This window comes from Eptesicus fuscus, chromosome 20 (genome assembly GCF_027574615.1).
Source record: "Eptesicus fuscus isolate TK198812 chromosome 20, DD_ASM_mEF_20220401, whole genome shotgun sequence".
NCBI lineage: Eukaryota > Metazoa > Chordata > Mammalia > Chiroptera > Vespertilionidae > Eptesicus > Eptesicus fuscus.
The window spans coordinates 44,399,343-44,416,353 of record NC_072492.1 but is presented as its reverse complement, the minus strand read 5'-3'; the positions used below and the strand labels follow the sequence as shown (position 1 = coordinate 44,416,353).

General features: G+C 38.8%; 1 protein-coding gene across 1 annotated transcript in view; it reads left to right on the top strand.

The window, feature by feature from the left end:
• The first annotated feature begins 1,302 nt into the window (after positions 1–1,302).
• Positions 1,303–17,011, top strand: part of LOC114227989 (ABC-type organic anion transporter ABCA8-like) — a 56,421-nt gene continuing 40,712 nt past the window's right edge. The window contains exons 1-9 of the mRNA XM_054709442.1: positions 1,303–1,409; positions 4,637–4,738; positions 6,514–6,718; positions 10,830–10,994; positions 11,695–11,801; positions 12,656–12,882; positions 13,423–13,564; positions 13,856–14,041; positions 15,266–15,413. Of these exons, the coding sequence (XP_054565417.1) occupies positions 4,643–4,738; positions 6,514–6,718; positions 10,830–10,994; positions 11,695–11,801; positions 12,656–12,882; positions 13,423–13,564; positions 13,856–14,041; positions 15,266–15,413 (1,276 nt within the window). The 5' untranslated portion in view covers positions 1,303–1,409; positions 4,637–4,642. The remainder of the gene's footprint in view (positions 1,410–4,636; positions 4,739–6,513; positions 6,719–10,829; positions 10,995–11,694; positions 11,802–12,655; positions 12,883–13,422; positions 13,565–13,855; positions 14,042–15,265; positions 15,414–17,011) is intronic.

Genomic DNA, 17,011 nt, shown 5'->3' with positions numbered 1-17,011 from the left:
CACAAGGAAATGGCCAGGCAAGCAGGTGTGGCTCAGTGGTTGAGTGTCAAGCTATGAACCAGGAGGTCATCAGTACATTCCTATACAGGGCAGATGCCTGGGTTGCAGGCTCGATCCCCAGTATGGGACATGCAAGAGGCAGCTTATCAATGATTCTCTTTCATCATTGATGTTTCTAACCCTCTCTATTTCTGCCTTCCTCTCTGAAATCAATAACATTTATATTTTAAATAAATAAAACACAAGGAAATCCCTTGGAGTTAGACAATCCCTTTGAGACTACCAAGAGTAGTGCCTGCACACACTGAAAAGAAAAAGAAAAAAAGGAGACTATTGGCTTTTGGTTCCCTGATTCAACTATAAGACCCAACTGCCCTTTTTGCTTTTTTAATCTTCACTCAAAAATATGTCTATTGATGAGAAAGAGAGGGAGAGAGAGAGAGAAACAACAATGTAAGAGAGAAACATTTATCAGTTTCCTCCCATACAGGCCCCAACCAGGGATCGAACCTGAAACCTAGGTATGTGCCTGACCAGGAATGGAACCAGTAACAGTTTGGTGCCCAAGCTGATGCTCAATCAACTGAACCATTCTGACCAGGAACAAATATAAGTCTTAACTACAGAAAAGATTACTCCCTGCAATTTCTGTGGAAGCCTGAAAGAGTTTATCTGGTTTTTAGTTAATTGTTTCCATGGTGCCATCTCCATCTCAAAGTGACTGCCGATTTGGCTAAGTAATTTGCTGCATTTTTGTTTTTATTCAGAAGCCTTCATTAGATCCTGATTAGAGATCAAATATGAGATGTTCTCCATATTATTCTACGAGTCAGTAGCTAACGGAGAGGGGCACAAAGGCGTGTTACTGTGCAATTAGGATTGTCTAAGGAGATTGCTATCAAAGACCGAGGCAGGTTCTAACTTGGTTACAGAAAACTATTGCTTTTTGAGCTGGTTAAAAGAATGTTACCCATGAGAAATTATTGATTTTTAAGTAGGATAATCAGTTGGGAAATAGACTTTTAAAACATTTTTAACTTTTTCTTGGGTCTGCTACTTGGTAAAAAAAAAAAAAAGTTTATTATGAAACTCTCATGCTTCTGTTAACTCAACTGAAACACTGAGAATGAAGATAAAGTATAATTATACAATTTTACAAAAAGAGAGAGAGAGAGAGAGAAATAGTCCAAGGACAGTCATGTGAGTGTCATTTTTGGCAGGGCCAACAGAACTGAGATCATAACCTCTTCTGGAAATACTCTCCTTTCCCCTGAAGCCAAACAGTTAAGCCAAACAGCAAAATCTATAAATGCGGTCGAGATCAGGAAAGAATGTGACTCGCTTTCTTCTGTGAAAAGAGAACATGGATAAAATGTGTTTCTAGATTATGTGCTTCACATTTCTCAAAGGTACGTTCTTTGTCTTTTTCTGTTTTGTTTGGGGGGGTGTTTTTTTTTTATTCTATCACAAAATTATAAATTAGTCTTTAGGAATTGAAAGCCAACCATTGTAGAGAAACTATTTTGAAAATGAATGGACTATTTAGATGTGTATGGACATCTGGTATTTAAAATTGTAAAGGTGAAAGCATTGAGTTATAACATACTTTTTAAAAAAAGTATTGCAACTGTTATGTGGTTTTAAGCCAGAAACTGAATGTAGGAATAAGCTGAAATTTGTTCAGAGATTGTGGGGAACTGAAAATAGTGAGAATTCATTTGTACATCTGGATCGTCTTTGAAGGTCTTCATTTTTATTGCACAATAACTGGGGGGCATTGCGATAAACTGTTTTTCTGACTTTGAGACTGTTTACGAAAAACATTTACAGAAACACAGGGGTGGGCAAAAGCAGGTTGACAGTTGTGAGTACAACAAGCACAGCGTCTGTTCTTGTGTTACAATTATTTGCTAAGTATTGTCTCGTTTTCCATACGAAACACTGGGAACCTGCCTTTCCCACCCTGGCATGTCTGTTGTTCCCGCCTCTCGGGCTCGGGTCTAAGAATTTAAGAAATGAGAGCTGCCTTCCGGGGTTTTCTGCTCTGTGCACACCACGTATTGGGTCCAAATGTGAAATGTGCAGCTTTTCCTCATCCCAATACTCAATTGCTCTGCAGGACTCAGAGCTTTCACACGCCTACAGTGTAAACCTGTGGTTCTGAATGCAACAACCATAGGACAGGGGAAAGGTCAGAGTCAGTACCCTTTGAAACTGCCTACTACTTGTATGCAAAGGAATGCACGTGGTTGTGAGTCTTTGGATAAACTACAGAACATACGTAAGCTCAGGGAAAATACAGTACGCGGTGCTAACTTACAATGGAAAGGCTAAGGGGTTGGAGCCACGCTGACATGGTCATGCTACATTGGGCTGTGGCTGATTCCACAGTGGGAAAATCGCCCTCTTTGCCAGTTTACCCACCTGCACAGCCCTGCACAGTCGCTTTAAAAGCGGTTATTCTGGCCCTGGACGGTTTTGCTCAGTGATTAGAGCATCGACCCGCAGACTAAAGGGTCACAGGTTCGATTCCCAGTCAAGGGCACATACCTGAGTTGCAAGTACAATCCTCAGCCTTAATCAGGGGGTGGGTTGGGGTGGGGGAGAGTATGGGAGGCAATCAGTGATGTGTCTCTCTCACATCAGTGGGGTGGGGATTTTTTTCAGTGGTTACTCTGAATTCTCTGCACTAGAACTATCTGTGGGGATCCTGAGCCCCTCTCACGGGACACCCTCACTTAATGCTTTTTTTCCAAGAATCTCTTCCTCCTTCTGACTGCCTCTCCATGGGCTCTGCAGCCTCTTCACTCAGTCCACCCTCCCTAGACTTGCCTCTCGGCCTCACGAACATCCACGTTAGGATGTCTTGGCTGGTAAGCCTGGCATTCCAACTGACTTCCAGACCCATTTCTCGAGCCTTGTCTCTAGGAAATAGCACAGCCTTGTCGGCATCTTCTTCCACAAGTGGAATGAGAGCTTCAGGCAGGGGCACCCTCACCCACTCATTATCATGATGGAAGAGCCCATGACAATGGCCTGCTTTCTCCCCCTGGCCAATGTTGTGTAGCTTAGAGAGAGCAGACTGCTTGCTCTAAGTTCAGGACTTAAAAGCCAATTTCAGCGTGGAGCTGCTGCTCTCTGCTCCAAAGTCCTGGCCTAGTCTTCCGAGTCACCTGGCATGCTTCCCAGAAAACTAGGGATCGTCCCAGAATCCCTTACTTCCTATGGATCAGCTCAGATGCACAGTGTTCTTTGGGAGCATTCCAGTCCCACCGTGTTCAGGGCAGGCTCAGCAGGTCGTATTGTGTGATATTGGTTGTTAGGGAAATAGAAAGATGTGGCGCTATTGTTATGCATTGAGGCTTCTCCTTCTGGGAGGTATTCTGGATCCTTGCTGAAAAAACAAACAAACAAACCCAAGCACTATGTATAAATTCCCCTACCCAATCCTTACCACCACAACTCTAACTCTCTCCCTCCTCTCTCCTCGCTCAAGGTTGCATATGCTAAAACTGTGACTTGCTACTTTTACCTGTGGTCTACTGTGTATTTCTGGTACAATATCTGCAGAAGCATAATGCTGTTTTCTGCAGACACTTTTGGGCAGAGCCCCTGGAATGTTTTCACAATAAGCTGGCCTACACACAAGTCAGAGGATTCTGAGTTTCTCACCCAGCTAACGCTGTCCAAGCCCAATCAGGTGGAATTTCTACCACCATCTGGATCTCAAGCTCAAATGCATGACAGCCTCCCCATAGGAACCTATACACTCTATTGGCAATTCTAATTACGTACCTGGTAAAAAAACAAATATAATTTATATATACTTTAAATTAGAGATTGAGCCAAATTTTATAATAACCAGAATGCTCCAGGTTAGATTTTAGCAGAAGTTAAGTATCTAGAAAGTCTTTGTTTTATGAAGGGATAGGTTTTCATTAAAAAGAGAAGATTATTCCCTAGGAAAGCTCATAATTTAACCAGGGTGAGTGTAGGAGGCAACCAATCCATATGTCTCTCTCATATCAATGTTTCTCTTTCTCTATCTCTCCCTCTCCCTTCCACGCTCTCTAAAAATCAATGCAAAAACTATCCTTGGGTGAGGATTAACAACAATAGACAGATTCCAAAATGGTGGCAGTGTAAGTGGATGCTACACTGACAAGCTCCCAGGACCAAACTGGAATTACAACTAAAATTCAAAATAACCATCCTCAATAAACAACAACAAAAATAAATAAATAATTATTTTTAAGTTTCAAAAGATTTTTTAAAAGAGTAACCATTATATCTTTAGGATAAGAGGGAAAACATGGAGGGGAGAAAGAAAACTTGACAACATTTAGCAGAAGGTAAGAATGTGGGCAAAACTAGAAGCAAAGGAAAACCAGGTTTAACATGAAACACAATGAAAAAAAGATCCTCCAAAACAAGAACTTATTCGTGAGAAAGCCTGGGGCAGCGGGGAGCGGGTACCAGTAATAAAAGGCTGACTTTGGAACCCTCAGATACTGGGCACTCAGATTCAGAACACTGGCCTTCTCAGGCTGCTTGTTTGCGTGTTTGCAGGATTTTTTCCCCAGTAAGACCATCGTATCTGCTTTACCTTCTCCCCTTTTCTTTTCTCATGAAACAGGGCAACATGAGTAAGAGAGAGAGAAGTGTGTGTCAACAAACCTGGGCCTTATTCTGCAAGAATTTGCTTAAAAAATGGAGAATGAAAAGGGAGTCCTTATTGGTATGATTCAATATCTGTTTGTCTTCTTTATTTATGCCTGAAAAATGTCCATTTCTTGGTAGGTATTTCCCCTCCAAAAAAAACAACAAGACCTTTATAAAATAGAGGAAATCTTTCTCAAGATATTTTGATTACACAGACTCATCATTTGAGGTCTGAAGGCACTGAAGTTGGTCAGCAGCAGAGAACCCAATCAATGTTTTAAAAGGCAATGGTCACACTTTTTTTAAAAAGTATATTTTTCATTAATTTCAGAGAGGAAGGGAAAGGGAGAGAGAGATAGAAACATCAATGATGAGAGCGAATCATTGATTGGCTGCCTCCTTCACGTCCCCGACTGAGGATCAAGCCCGCTACCCAGGCATGTGCACTGACCGGGAATCGAACCTGTGAACTCCTGGTTCAGGGCCCGATGCTCAACCACTGATCCAGAACGGCTGGCCAATGGTCACAGTTTTTACCAGTGTTCCCACACATAGATCCTTGGGTTAGGATACTGGTATTCTGAAGATGTGGTAAACAAATCAACCCACAGAAATAGCAACTGGCACTTTTCTCTCTTGAACCTTTCTCTTAAAAAAAAAAAGTAAATTATTCTCTTCAAAAATAGTGGATAATTTGGAAATGTGATTAGTGCCAAGAAGAAAATTAGTATTACAACTTGTAATTTTACCATATAACAAAAATCCTGGTTAAACTTTGATATTTAAAAAAAGAAAATCAGATAGTTTTAGCTATGTAGCACTTTTATATAAGTAGGGATTTTACTGTATATCTAGTGTGAAATTTTTTCTATAATTATGCATTTAGAGAATAGAGTGATTTCTTATTGCTAGTGTTTTAAGTGACTAGTCTTGATTACTAACAGGATAGTATTTCTCAGGTCGCCAACATGCTGTTGAGTTTCCAATACTAGAATCTAGGCATGTAACCAGTGCATTACCATTAATTGTGCAATGCCTTGAAACTGTCTCTATAACACATGCGCTTTCAGCAGAATCAAATACAGGCATACTTAGGAGGTATGTGGGTTCAGTTGCAGGCCTCCGTAATAAAGTGAGGATCCCAATGAAACTCGTTGTAATCTTTCTGCTGGTGGAGGGTCTTGCCTTCAACTTGTAAAAATGCACCATCTGTGAAGTGCAATAAAGCAGAGTGCAATAAAACGAGATCTCCCTATACAGCATGAGTAGGTCACCACAGTAATATCAGCTGACAATTGATAATAGCTTGCCACTTTTGCCGCTCATCTTTTCATGATCAGTGCATGCTTTACACTGGAGCTGTGGATCAAAAAACTTAAACCCCTAGTAAGCCTAGCTGGTTTGGCTCAGTGGATAGAGTGCTAATCTATAGACCAAAGGGTTCTGGGTTTGATTCTGGTCAAGGGCATGGACCTTGGTTGCAAGCTCCTCCCCGTCCTGGACCCTGGTTAGGGCTCAGGCAGGAAGCAACCAATTGATGTGTTTCTCTCACATCACTGTTTCTGTCTGTCTTTCCCTCTGTCTTCCACTTCTCCTAAAAATCAAAGGAAAAATATCCTTGGGTGAGGATTAACAAAAACAAATAAACAAACAAAATCAACTCCTAGTAATAGTTCATTGGTATGACCCAGACTGCTGAAATTTGTACTGTCCATATTGAAAATGGTTCAGAATGTGGTCTATATTGAAATGAGAAAAGTCAACGAGACAAACTGTATGACCAAATGATTGTGGGTAACTTATTTGAAATCATCATTTTCTTTATTTTTTTTTCTCTCTTGCATTGTGTAGGAATGGTTGAGCTCATTGCTCCTACTGCTTATTTTGTACCTATATCCTAATTCTCATGAAGTCATTGATTTTTCTTCACTGCCTACCATGGACCTGGGACGGGTAGATTCATTTAACCTATCTACAATTAAGATTGCATACACACCTCTCACCAATATAACCCAACAGATAATGAAAAAAGTTGCCTTGGCCTCCTGTATAAATGGTGAGTTTTCTAGCAATCTAAGAGGAATTTCTAATGTCAATAGTTGGTTCATTTGACTGCAGATGTGTGCATTGAATTTGTATTTCTGTTGATAACTATGTCAGTTGTCACCATTTCTAGGTAATGTGAAATGTGAATGTATTTTCCTTTTCTAGAGTGTAAGAGGCCATATCTAAGTCAAAACTATTAAAGTATTTCTTGCCAAGCAAGGGATTATCACGTGCAGTGTGCAGTCTTTCAACAAAGAAACCCGCTGATGTTGTGTAGGGTTTGGGGAAGCATGTAATACACAAATGGGTAGATGCTGAAAGAAGGAGTGTTAATGATTTTTTGATTTGTAGCAGTGGAAGCTTTGTTACTGGAATGATACTATGGCTCTAGTTTTTGCTTATTATTATATCCAAAAAACAACCAGTCTTTTCTCCTCTTAAATTTGATTATAGGAATTTTATTCTCATCTTTCATTACCAAAAAGATTATCTACCTAATAAAAGAGTAACATGCTAATTGACCGTACCTTTGGGATGCCCACCAGCCAATCAGGAGTGAGTATGCAAATTAAGCCAACAAAGTTGGCAGGTTAATTTGCATACGCAGGCGCCAAGTGAGGATGTAGGCGTTCGGCACCACCCCAGCCGCTCCGGGCCTCTGGGCAGCGTGGGAAGGCAGAAAGGCGGCTCCGGGCCTGAGCGGAAAGGCTGCTATGGCCAGAGCAAAGCGGTGCCGGCAGCCAGGGGAACAAAGGCCCATTCTTGCATGAATCTTCATTCATGCATCGGGCCACTAGTCTAACTATATTTGAAGATTTTATTGAAGAGTATTCTATGTTTTAATTGTTCACCCTTTAGTGGTAAGGTACTTGTCAATGAAAAATAAGATGAGCATTATTAATGTCAAGATTGTGTCTGTAACAATTTCCTGAAATTTGAGGAGAAGCAGCCTAAAGCAGAGGCAAGAGAACTGGACATAGAGTCAGAGAACATTTTACTAAAATAGTAGTTCCATGTTATGTCTATAGAACATTTCACAAGTCATCACCTTCTCTGAGTCTCACCACCATATTTAACATTAAGTTAACAGTACTATATTTTTCATGAATATCCCAGCTGAGAATGAGGGAATTCCAGTTCATCTTGTGGTAAGGAACAGGGGCACCTTTTGTGTAGTTTAAGGAAAAAGAGTATCAAAGCACAGCTGGGGAGGTGAGTGTCAACAGCAGAGGAAGAAATATGTGTCTGCTTCTCAGGTCTATAGCAATGTGTGCTGCCTTCATTCACAGGTTGGCTCTCCCCAAAAGACGCAGAGTTAGTCTTCAGAATCTCCAGTTGTAGCCCTACCACATAAACAACTCCAGTGAAAGGAATACAGATCTTTCCCAACATTTCAAATTAATTTTGGAAATTATACCCATGAAACAAATGGTCTTTAGATTAGTCTGGATCTTGGTCCATCAGGACCTAATCTCATTGCATAAGGGAAATAAAGTATTGTCATTATCCATCGGTTGGTGTCCAGGTCCCCCTGAGAACCACATCCAAGCCATAGGATGTGTGAATGGAAGAGGGGCAGTATTATAGATAAATGTTAGTGTGTTTACTAGAAGGAGGACTGGATGTCAGGCCATTAAAACAGCAGGTTTTTGGGTTTTCTTACAAATATAAACACACACTTCAAAGGGGAATCTATGGTGACTGCCCCATAAATGTGAATTGGGTTATAATTTGACAGTGGCTTACTGCTTGCACAACTTTGTGAATATCCTGAAAATCGTGAAATTGCACAGTTTAAAAGGATGACTTTTATGGAACTAAATCTCGAATTTTTTTTTAAAGAACATAAAACATGACTTGGAAGGGACTCGGTATTAATTTTAGGCACCATAATTCCCTACCAAGAGTGGTATTATTATAAAGGCAACCTGTGACTCTTGTTCCACCCCGTCACTGGAGGTTAAAGAATTAATGTCTCTTCTTTCTGTCAACCTCTGTCCATAATTCTACTCTGGCCTCAGTAACCATTCATGTTGTGTTTGGATTCTGACTCAATATCTGAAATCAGCATCCAGAAGTCCACCCGCTCTACAGTCTGTGTTCATGACTACAGATCCCAGATTATGTGGACTTTTCTTTTCTGTCCTTGCTTCCCTGCACACAGGTCAGGAGGGTGGGTGTAAACCTCCCTAGCTTTCCCATGGTACCACAGTGCACATCACACCATTGGCTCCACTTGAATCTGAATGTCTACACTGTGCACCTTGCCTGCAAACACTGAATCTGCCTTTGATTCAAGATCTAAACCTGATCTGCCTGACAAACTGAGGCCTACTCTTCCTGTGTACCCTGAGATGGGTTTGTTCCTACCCTGCTTCACAGTGTCCTCCTAGGGGTCCCAATGACATAAACATGTGCTTCTCAACACCATCTTTGTTAAAACTCACATGCAATTGCAATAATAAATGTTCATTAAATGACTACTGTGTGCAAGATTTTTACCTGGAGTTTGTCTTCACAATGAATGTGTTATCTTTATTTTACAGTAAGGTCATTTGTATTATGATAATAAATATTCATGAAATGCTACTATGTGCTAGATTTTTAGACTTTAAACTATAGTAATAGAATATTATTCTGTAATATTAATAGTATTATTTAGTATTATATTTATCTGTACTATGTTTAATATTCTGTACTAATAATAATTGATATTAAGTTTATTTTATAAATATGGAAATTGAGTCAAAAAGGTTAAGGGACTTACTCATGATTATAACATATTTAATGAAACATATTATCCCAGGGGGAAAAATGTTAATTCTGTCAAAATACATGCTGCCTGCTCCCTCCACTTTGATCTTTTTTAAAAATATATTTTTATTGATTTCAGAGAGGAAGGGAGAGGGAGAGAGAGATGGAAACATCAATGATGAGAGAGAATCATTGATTGGCTGCCTCCTGCATGCCCCCTACTGGGGATCAAGCCTGCAACCCCTGGCATGTGCCCTTGACCGGAATCGAACCCGGGACAACTTCAGTCCACAGGCTCTATCCACTGAGCCAAACCAGCTAGGGTTCCACTTTGATCTTTGACATTCCCACCCCAATACTGAACTTTTCTTCCATTTGTTCTCATTTTTTCAGTCTTACTAAAGCATCTATATAGCATTGAACACAATATTAGCAAAAAAGAGGGATTATTTTAGTGATATAAAAATAAGCACTCACATATTTTTTAAGTTCTCACTCTTTTTTTTTCTCAGCATATCAACCATACTGTGAGGATTGTTAAAGAAAAATGAAGTTACATAGTTATTTCCACCTGATATAAACCAGTACCTAATTGTGATATAAACATAAAATTTTAGATTTATTGTAATGATAACTCTAAATTTATTGTAATGCTAATTCTTCTGAGTAGTTTAATTGATATGGTATATCATATGTAATTAAAATTGGTTCAATAATTCCAACATATGAAAATAATTTTAATGTATGTCATCTGATTATATACTATCTGGATAAAATTATAGAAATGTCTGTCCCACCAGCCAGCATGGCTCAGTGGTTAAGCATCAACCTATGAAGCAGGAGGTCACAGTTAGCTTCCCAGTCAGGGCACATGGTTTGATCCCCAGTGTGAGGCGCGAAGGATTCTCTCTCATCATTGATGTTTCTCTCTCTCTCTCCCTCTCCCTTCCTCTCTGAAATTAATAAACAATATATTTTTAAGTAGAAACGTCTGTACCCAATTTTGACTGTACCTGACTTACTCCAAATCGATATTTGATTGAATTTTATTTCCATAAAGAACTTTAGTAAAAGCAATTGAATGCGAAACCTGAAGTTAGTCTCCAAATAAATTATCTATAACAATAAAAGCATAATATGCTAATGAGACTGGACATCCTTCTGGGCGACCCTCTTGACAAAGCCGGACTGCAAGGGAAGCCCGGGTCCCAGGTGCCTGCTGGCCGCCAGAAAGAAGCCTGGGTTTCGGGTTCCGGGTGCCAGAGGGCAGCGGGTACTGGCAGCCAGGGGAAGGAAGGCCTACTCTTGCATGAATTTCATTCATTGGGCCTCTAGTTAATTATAATATTTCTTTCTTAAAATGGCAGATACAGATGTCTTGGGACTGTCTGATGAAGAAAGTATTGAAGAATTAATGGCACATCTTCCTAGGGAAATAGTGGGAGTCGTCTTTACTAATACATTCTCATATAATTTGAAATTCTCACGGGAAGAACCAATTTCAGAAAGGAAGGAACACAGAGCCCATACAGGTAACTTTTTAGCTATACAATTCCACTACTTTCTATTTAGTTCATGTCATAAAGTTAATGCAGTGAATTTTAAAATCTTTATCTGCAATGGTGATGTCAACAGGCCAATGAACATGTTTCAAAAATATACAGTGATTTTGAAGTATATTAACATACTGTATTATGTTGTAGTTTTATATATGTAGTATACTTATATTTACATCTGTATAGATATGTATGAGTGTATACATATATTACATGTTTATAATTTATTTATTGCATATATGAATTCTGCCCAGATTTCTTCAGGAACCTATTGTATTTCAATCAAAATCATAACAAATATTTAAATTTAAATTGATACATTTATTCTAAAATATACTTCTAAAAGGAGCACAGAATAGCCAAGATGCTCTTTAGAAAAGAAGGAAGTTAAAGTAATTAAAACTGTGCTATGACCATAGTAACAGACAGATAGATCAGTGAAGCAGGAGAGAGAGCTCTGGAAGACATTGTGGGTCAGTCAGTGCAAGGAAAATTGTCTTTCCGTAAAGAACAAAATAAAATTATTTCACATGAAATGACAATGCCAGATGAAAAGTTAAATGAGAAAGAAACATGCCTCTAAACCTTTCAGAAGTCAGTAGAGGACAATGTCTTTATAACTGTGGGATAGAAAATAATTTCTTAAACAAAAGAGTTATGCATTTTTCCCTTAAAGCTCATTGTTATGAAACATATTTGGGAGATACTGACTGTGGAGTTACAACATCCTGGAAGACAGGCTTTGTGGCTCTTCAAGCTGTCATTAATGCTGCTATTATAGAAGTGAGTACAAAAATGTCCAATGCAAACCAGTGTTCAATGCAGATTATTGGTATTAGAAGCATCAACAATTTCATCAGCTCTGGTCCGTGTGGCTCAGTTGGTTGGAGTGTCATCCTGTGCACCAAAAGGTCACGGGTTCGATTCTGGTCGGGGCACATACCTAGGTTGTGGGTTCCATCCCTAGTTGGGGCATGTACGAGAGGCAACCAATCAATGTTTCTCTCTCTCTCTCCTTCTGCCTTTCTCTCAAATCAATTTTTTTAAAGTTTCATCAAAGAAAATACAAATCAATAGCCTTGTTCTTTCATTTACTCACCAGTTTCCTTACAACAAAGTTTACTTAAGTTGCCATGTGCCATGGAGGATATGTATAAATAGAAGAGAAATTTTCTCCTCAGAGAAGACACCTTCTCAGGAAGCCAGGCATAGAATTAAATTCTTGGAAGAGGAGAAGTAGGCAGTCATGGAGGTGTTCATAAAGTCCTTCCAGGTGAATGAGCACAAGCTTCTTGGTCTAGGACGCCATGGAAGAATGCCTCATTGAAATGACATTCCACACTGAAGCTTGAGAGAAGAGGTTTGCTGACTAGATAATGTCATAAAGACATTGCAAGCAAATCACCAGGCAATGTTAGGCAGGGCGGCGATAAAGCACATAGCAAATTTGGGGAACTGTGTGCAGCTCTGGATGCCTGGAGTGGAGGCTCCAAGCGGGCCAGTGGCGGAACAGGGAAGTGAAAAGTTGGGCTAGCATCAGCTCCACACAGACCCATTACGTGTCCATAGTAAAAGAGATGATTGAAATAAAATGGAGCCTGTCATCCATGAATATACAAATCCATGTCTTTCTTCAGATCACAACGAATCACTCGGTGATGGAGGAATTGATGTCAGTTACTGGAAAAAATATGAAGATACATCCCTTCGTGAGACAAGAAGGGATGATCATGGATTTCTTCCTTTTCTTCTACATTATTTCCTTTTCCCCATTCATTTATTATGCCTCTATTAATGTTACAAGAGAGAGGAAAAGGATGAAGGCTTTGATGACAATGATGGGTCTTCGACAATCAGCATTCTGGTGAGTCAAGTGTACCAATAAATAAAGGTAGGAGTTTAGGGAAAGTGGACTTCTTCAAAGCATCATTATGCAAATGTAATGTTTTTCCACCTTTTTTCTATGAATGGGATACATTGTCCTTAGTGGAATGCTTTCCAGGCTGAAGCTAGGGGTTACTATGCATCTCGAAGGGAGAACATGAGGTTTGGGTTTTTGGGGTGATTGCAAAGCAGGGGTCCTGGGGGATGACCACTGAGTCTACAGGGAAGAGTGTGGTAGAAGTGATAGACATCGGTGCCTAAGCCAGAAGTGAAATTCAAGCCAGGGTGAAGCTGAACAGGAAAAAAGAGGTCAGGAATCAGAAGCTCTTTTGGAGATCAGGTATGATGAATATACTGTAATCGAGGGAGCAAACTGGCAGAACAGGCTGGTATATCGGAGCTGGATAATTGGAATTTAAAATGTCACAAGTTGAGAGCTATTCCAGGTGTGTTAGAATCCATGGCAGTCCCTTTCCAATGGAACATGAAATACTAAAATAGCATTTTGTTTCCACATTAGGCTCTCCTGGGGCTTGCTCTATGCTGGTTTCATCTTCATCACTACCCTTTTATTGGTGCTTATTATAAAATCTACCCAATTTGTAATTTGGACTGGCTTCATGGTGGTCTTCACTCTCTTTTTCCTCTATGGACTGTCTTTGGTGAGTTGGTGAATTACACTTTTTCCCATCTGACAAGATTAAGTGTTGGTTTTCAAAAAGGTGTTGTTCTACATAACCCTTTTCTTCTGTGCCTACCCTCTTTGCATTGGAAAATCTGTAGACTGGTATTTGACCTGTAATGCCAGTTTGTAGGGCAAATTTCAGATCATCTTTTTGTATTTTTTACATAGACTAATATAATGCTAATTTTATATATTTGATTTCTTATGTTATTCTGTTAGGAATAATTTATAGAGAAACATAAACCAACTGTGTCTTCTCTCCCCGTAGATAGCTTTGGCTTTTCTAATGAGCGTCTTGATAAAGAAGTCATTCCTCACTGGCCTGGTCATGTTCCTTCTCACTGTCTTTTGGGGGAGTCTAGGATTCACGGTCTTGCACAGGCATCTTCCTGCGTCCTTGGAGTGGATGTTGGGTTTTCTCAGCCCCTTTGCCTTCATGCTTGGAATGACCCAGGTGAGAAGCCATCTGATCACTTATTAATGGCACTTCTGAGCCATCTTCCTTCTCTGGGATTTTGTTTTCGGTATCACATTACTTCATTAAAAATCAAACACCGGCATATTAAATTTTTGTTAAATTTTCTATGCACACATAGGTAAGTGTCTACACACCGCATCCTGGTGAGATTAGGCATAATAATTACCTTAAACACAACAATTTGAATGCTCTATGCACTGACTTATAGGAGCAACTCAAATCTTAGAACACAAGACTATAAAATAAAATAAATTATATGTAAATAAAAAGTAAACTATTATTTTGCTATGTATTAACCCAATGTTTGTCTCCTCTCTGGAATTTAACTGTCTGTAGTCATTCCTATGGTCAGTATTGTAAGGTAGAAAATTCTAATAAAGACTATTGTGGGGTTTTTTAAGTGTTAGCAGCACTTAGCCCAGTAAAATAAACCACAGGTGAGTGAAAAAATGGAAGGCCAATATACAATTCTTGGAGTGTTACTTTTGGCAGCTAATTAAATATGGACATGATGTCACAACTCTAAAACTAAATAACTCTTCCAGTTAATATTTTGACTTAGTAATTGAACAGCATGCATGATTATAGAAACCATAAAAGAAAAGAAAAGTCAAAGTTAAAAACACCTTGAGAATGCATTAAGTAAATTACACTTCTGTTCACAAAATGTCATTTCTCTTGACCTGATTCTCACATTGAACTTACTTCGCCATTCTTCCAATTAATGGTCATGTCACTCATTACAGGTCCGTTATTTAATCCTTAACAAAAAGACTGTTATAAAGTACTCATTAGCCTGACTGTTATAGGCCATAGCACTGGTTCTTCTTCAACATACCAGTGATCTTTCCAAGAGCATGAATTCTCTATCAGGACACATTTTCAAAGAACACCACACCTTTCTTCCATATTCTATTTGGTAAAGATTTATTGAAGGCGGAGCTCAAATGTCATATTTTCCTATACTCCTCTACCTCCTCCTGACACTCCCATTTCATTGGGAACATATTTTAAAACTTGCATTATAGTTATTCCTGTGCACATGCTTTCTAATAGATTTGAGAGTAAAGTAGTCAGTTTTATTCAACTTTGTATTCCCAGTATGGGGCAAAGAGTAGCTTATTTTATTTTTTATGCTAAACCTGTTTAACATTTATCATAAGCCTAATTTCCCTTAATTAATTACCTTTTAATTTTCAGTTTTTACGTGTGGACTATGATGTGAATTCCAATGCACTTCCTGCTTTTTCGAACTACTCAAGTCAAATAATAACAACGCATTTTATGTTGGCTTTTGATATTTTCATCTATCTGGCACTGACGATTTATTTTGAAAAAATTTTGCCAAGTGAGTAGTGATATGATTAAAATCAAACACCATTTAAATAATTTCCTAAAATGAATCTCCTAACACGTGTTGTTTATATTTAAAGAACTATCTTGTGCATCAAGGTCATTGAAATCAACAAGGTTTGATTTCAGTTCTTTATTTCTCTCTGGCTGTTTTGACTGGTCGGAACTAAAGCCTGAATTTGGCTTATAGAATAACTAGTCTTAGTTTGAACTTCACTCTACTCTGTGTGGCTTGTTTCTTTTTAAAGAAATGCTTAGCTAGTTCCTAAGTGGGTCTGGCTTGGTACTTAGTCATGGAAATTTATAGCTGCTTTGTCTAACTATTTAGCTCACTGGTTCTGAGCCCTGGTTGTCCATCAGAAACACGTGGGGAACTGGAAAAAACATTCTGAGCCCAGCTCAACTCCAAGAGGTTATAATTCATTTAATTAGTGGTGGGACCAGGGCACCTCTACTTCAAAAAGATCTCCACACAGTTTCACAATGGGAAAGTCAATAGGCGATAAATCTTCATTTTTATCACCCTCAACACAAATGAATATGAGTTCCACAAAAGCAGGGCTCTGTTTTGTTCACAGATAAACCCAAGCACCCACCTCAGAGCCTGGTGAATGCCAGGGCTCAGTAAGTACTTGGAGCTGAAATACTGCAGCATTTTTTCCTCCCTCTTTTATTATGAAAGGCAGGGGCTGTGTCCACCTCTGCATTTCCCATTCAAAACAGAACACCAAGGGCCTTTATTATACATTTAATCCATATATGTGTGTGTGTATATATATTTGAGTATCTATCCAAAGGAAATAAAATCACTATCTCAAAGAGATATCTGTACTCCCATGTTCATTGCAGGATTATTCACAGTAGCCAAGATATGAAAACAACCTAAGTGTTCTTTAGTGGGTGAATAGATAAAGAAAATGTGCTGTCTGTATATCTATCTGTCTACCATGCAATATTATCCAGCCTTAAAAAAAAAAAAAAAAGAAAGAAATGCTGCCATTTACAACAACATCGGTAGAGGATAGAGGGCATTATGCTAAGTGAAATAAGCCAGACACAGAAAGACAAATATTGCATCTCACTTATACATGGAATCTAAAAAATGTCAAAATAACAGTAACAGAGTCAAATGCTGGTTAACAGGGGTTGGGCGCAAGGGTGAGTGGAAAATGAGAGATATTGGTAAAGGGGTATAAGTTTTTATTTGTAAGATGAAGTTCTGGAGATCTAATGTATATCACGGTAACTATAGTTAGTAATAATGTATTGTATGCTTGACATTTGCTAAGATATATCTCAAGTGTCCTTACCACACACACACACACACACACACACACACACAAGCACAAGCAGAGAAATAGAAATGATGTGAAGTGATGGATATGTTAATTAGCTTGATGATGGTAATTTTTTTTCAGGTTTCTCTGCTTTATTTATTTTTAATATAGTTTTTATTGTTGATAGTGTTAAAAATAACTCCCATTTCACTCCCTTTTGCTCCCCCAATCTTTATGCTCCCCCCTATTTACCCACCCCATCATTATTTCACAAAACATCACATTGAACATCTTAAATATATATATATATAATTTT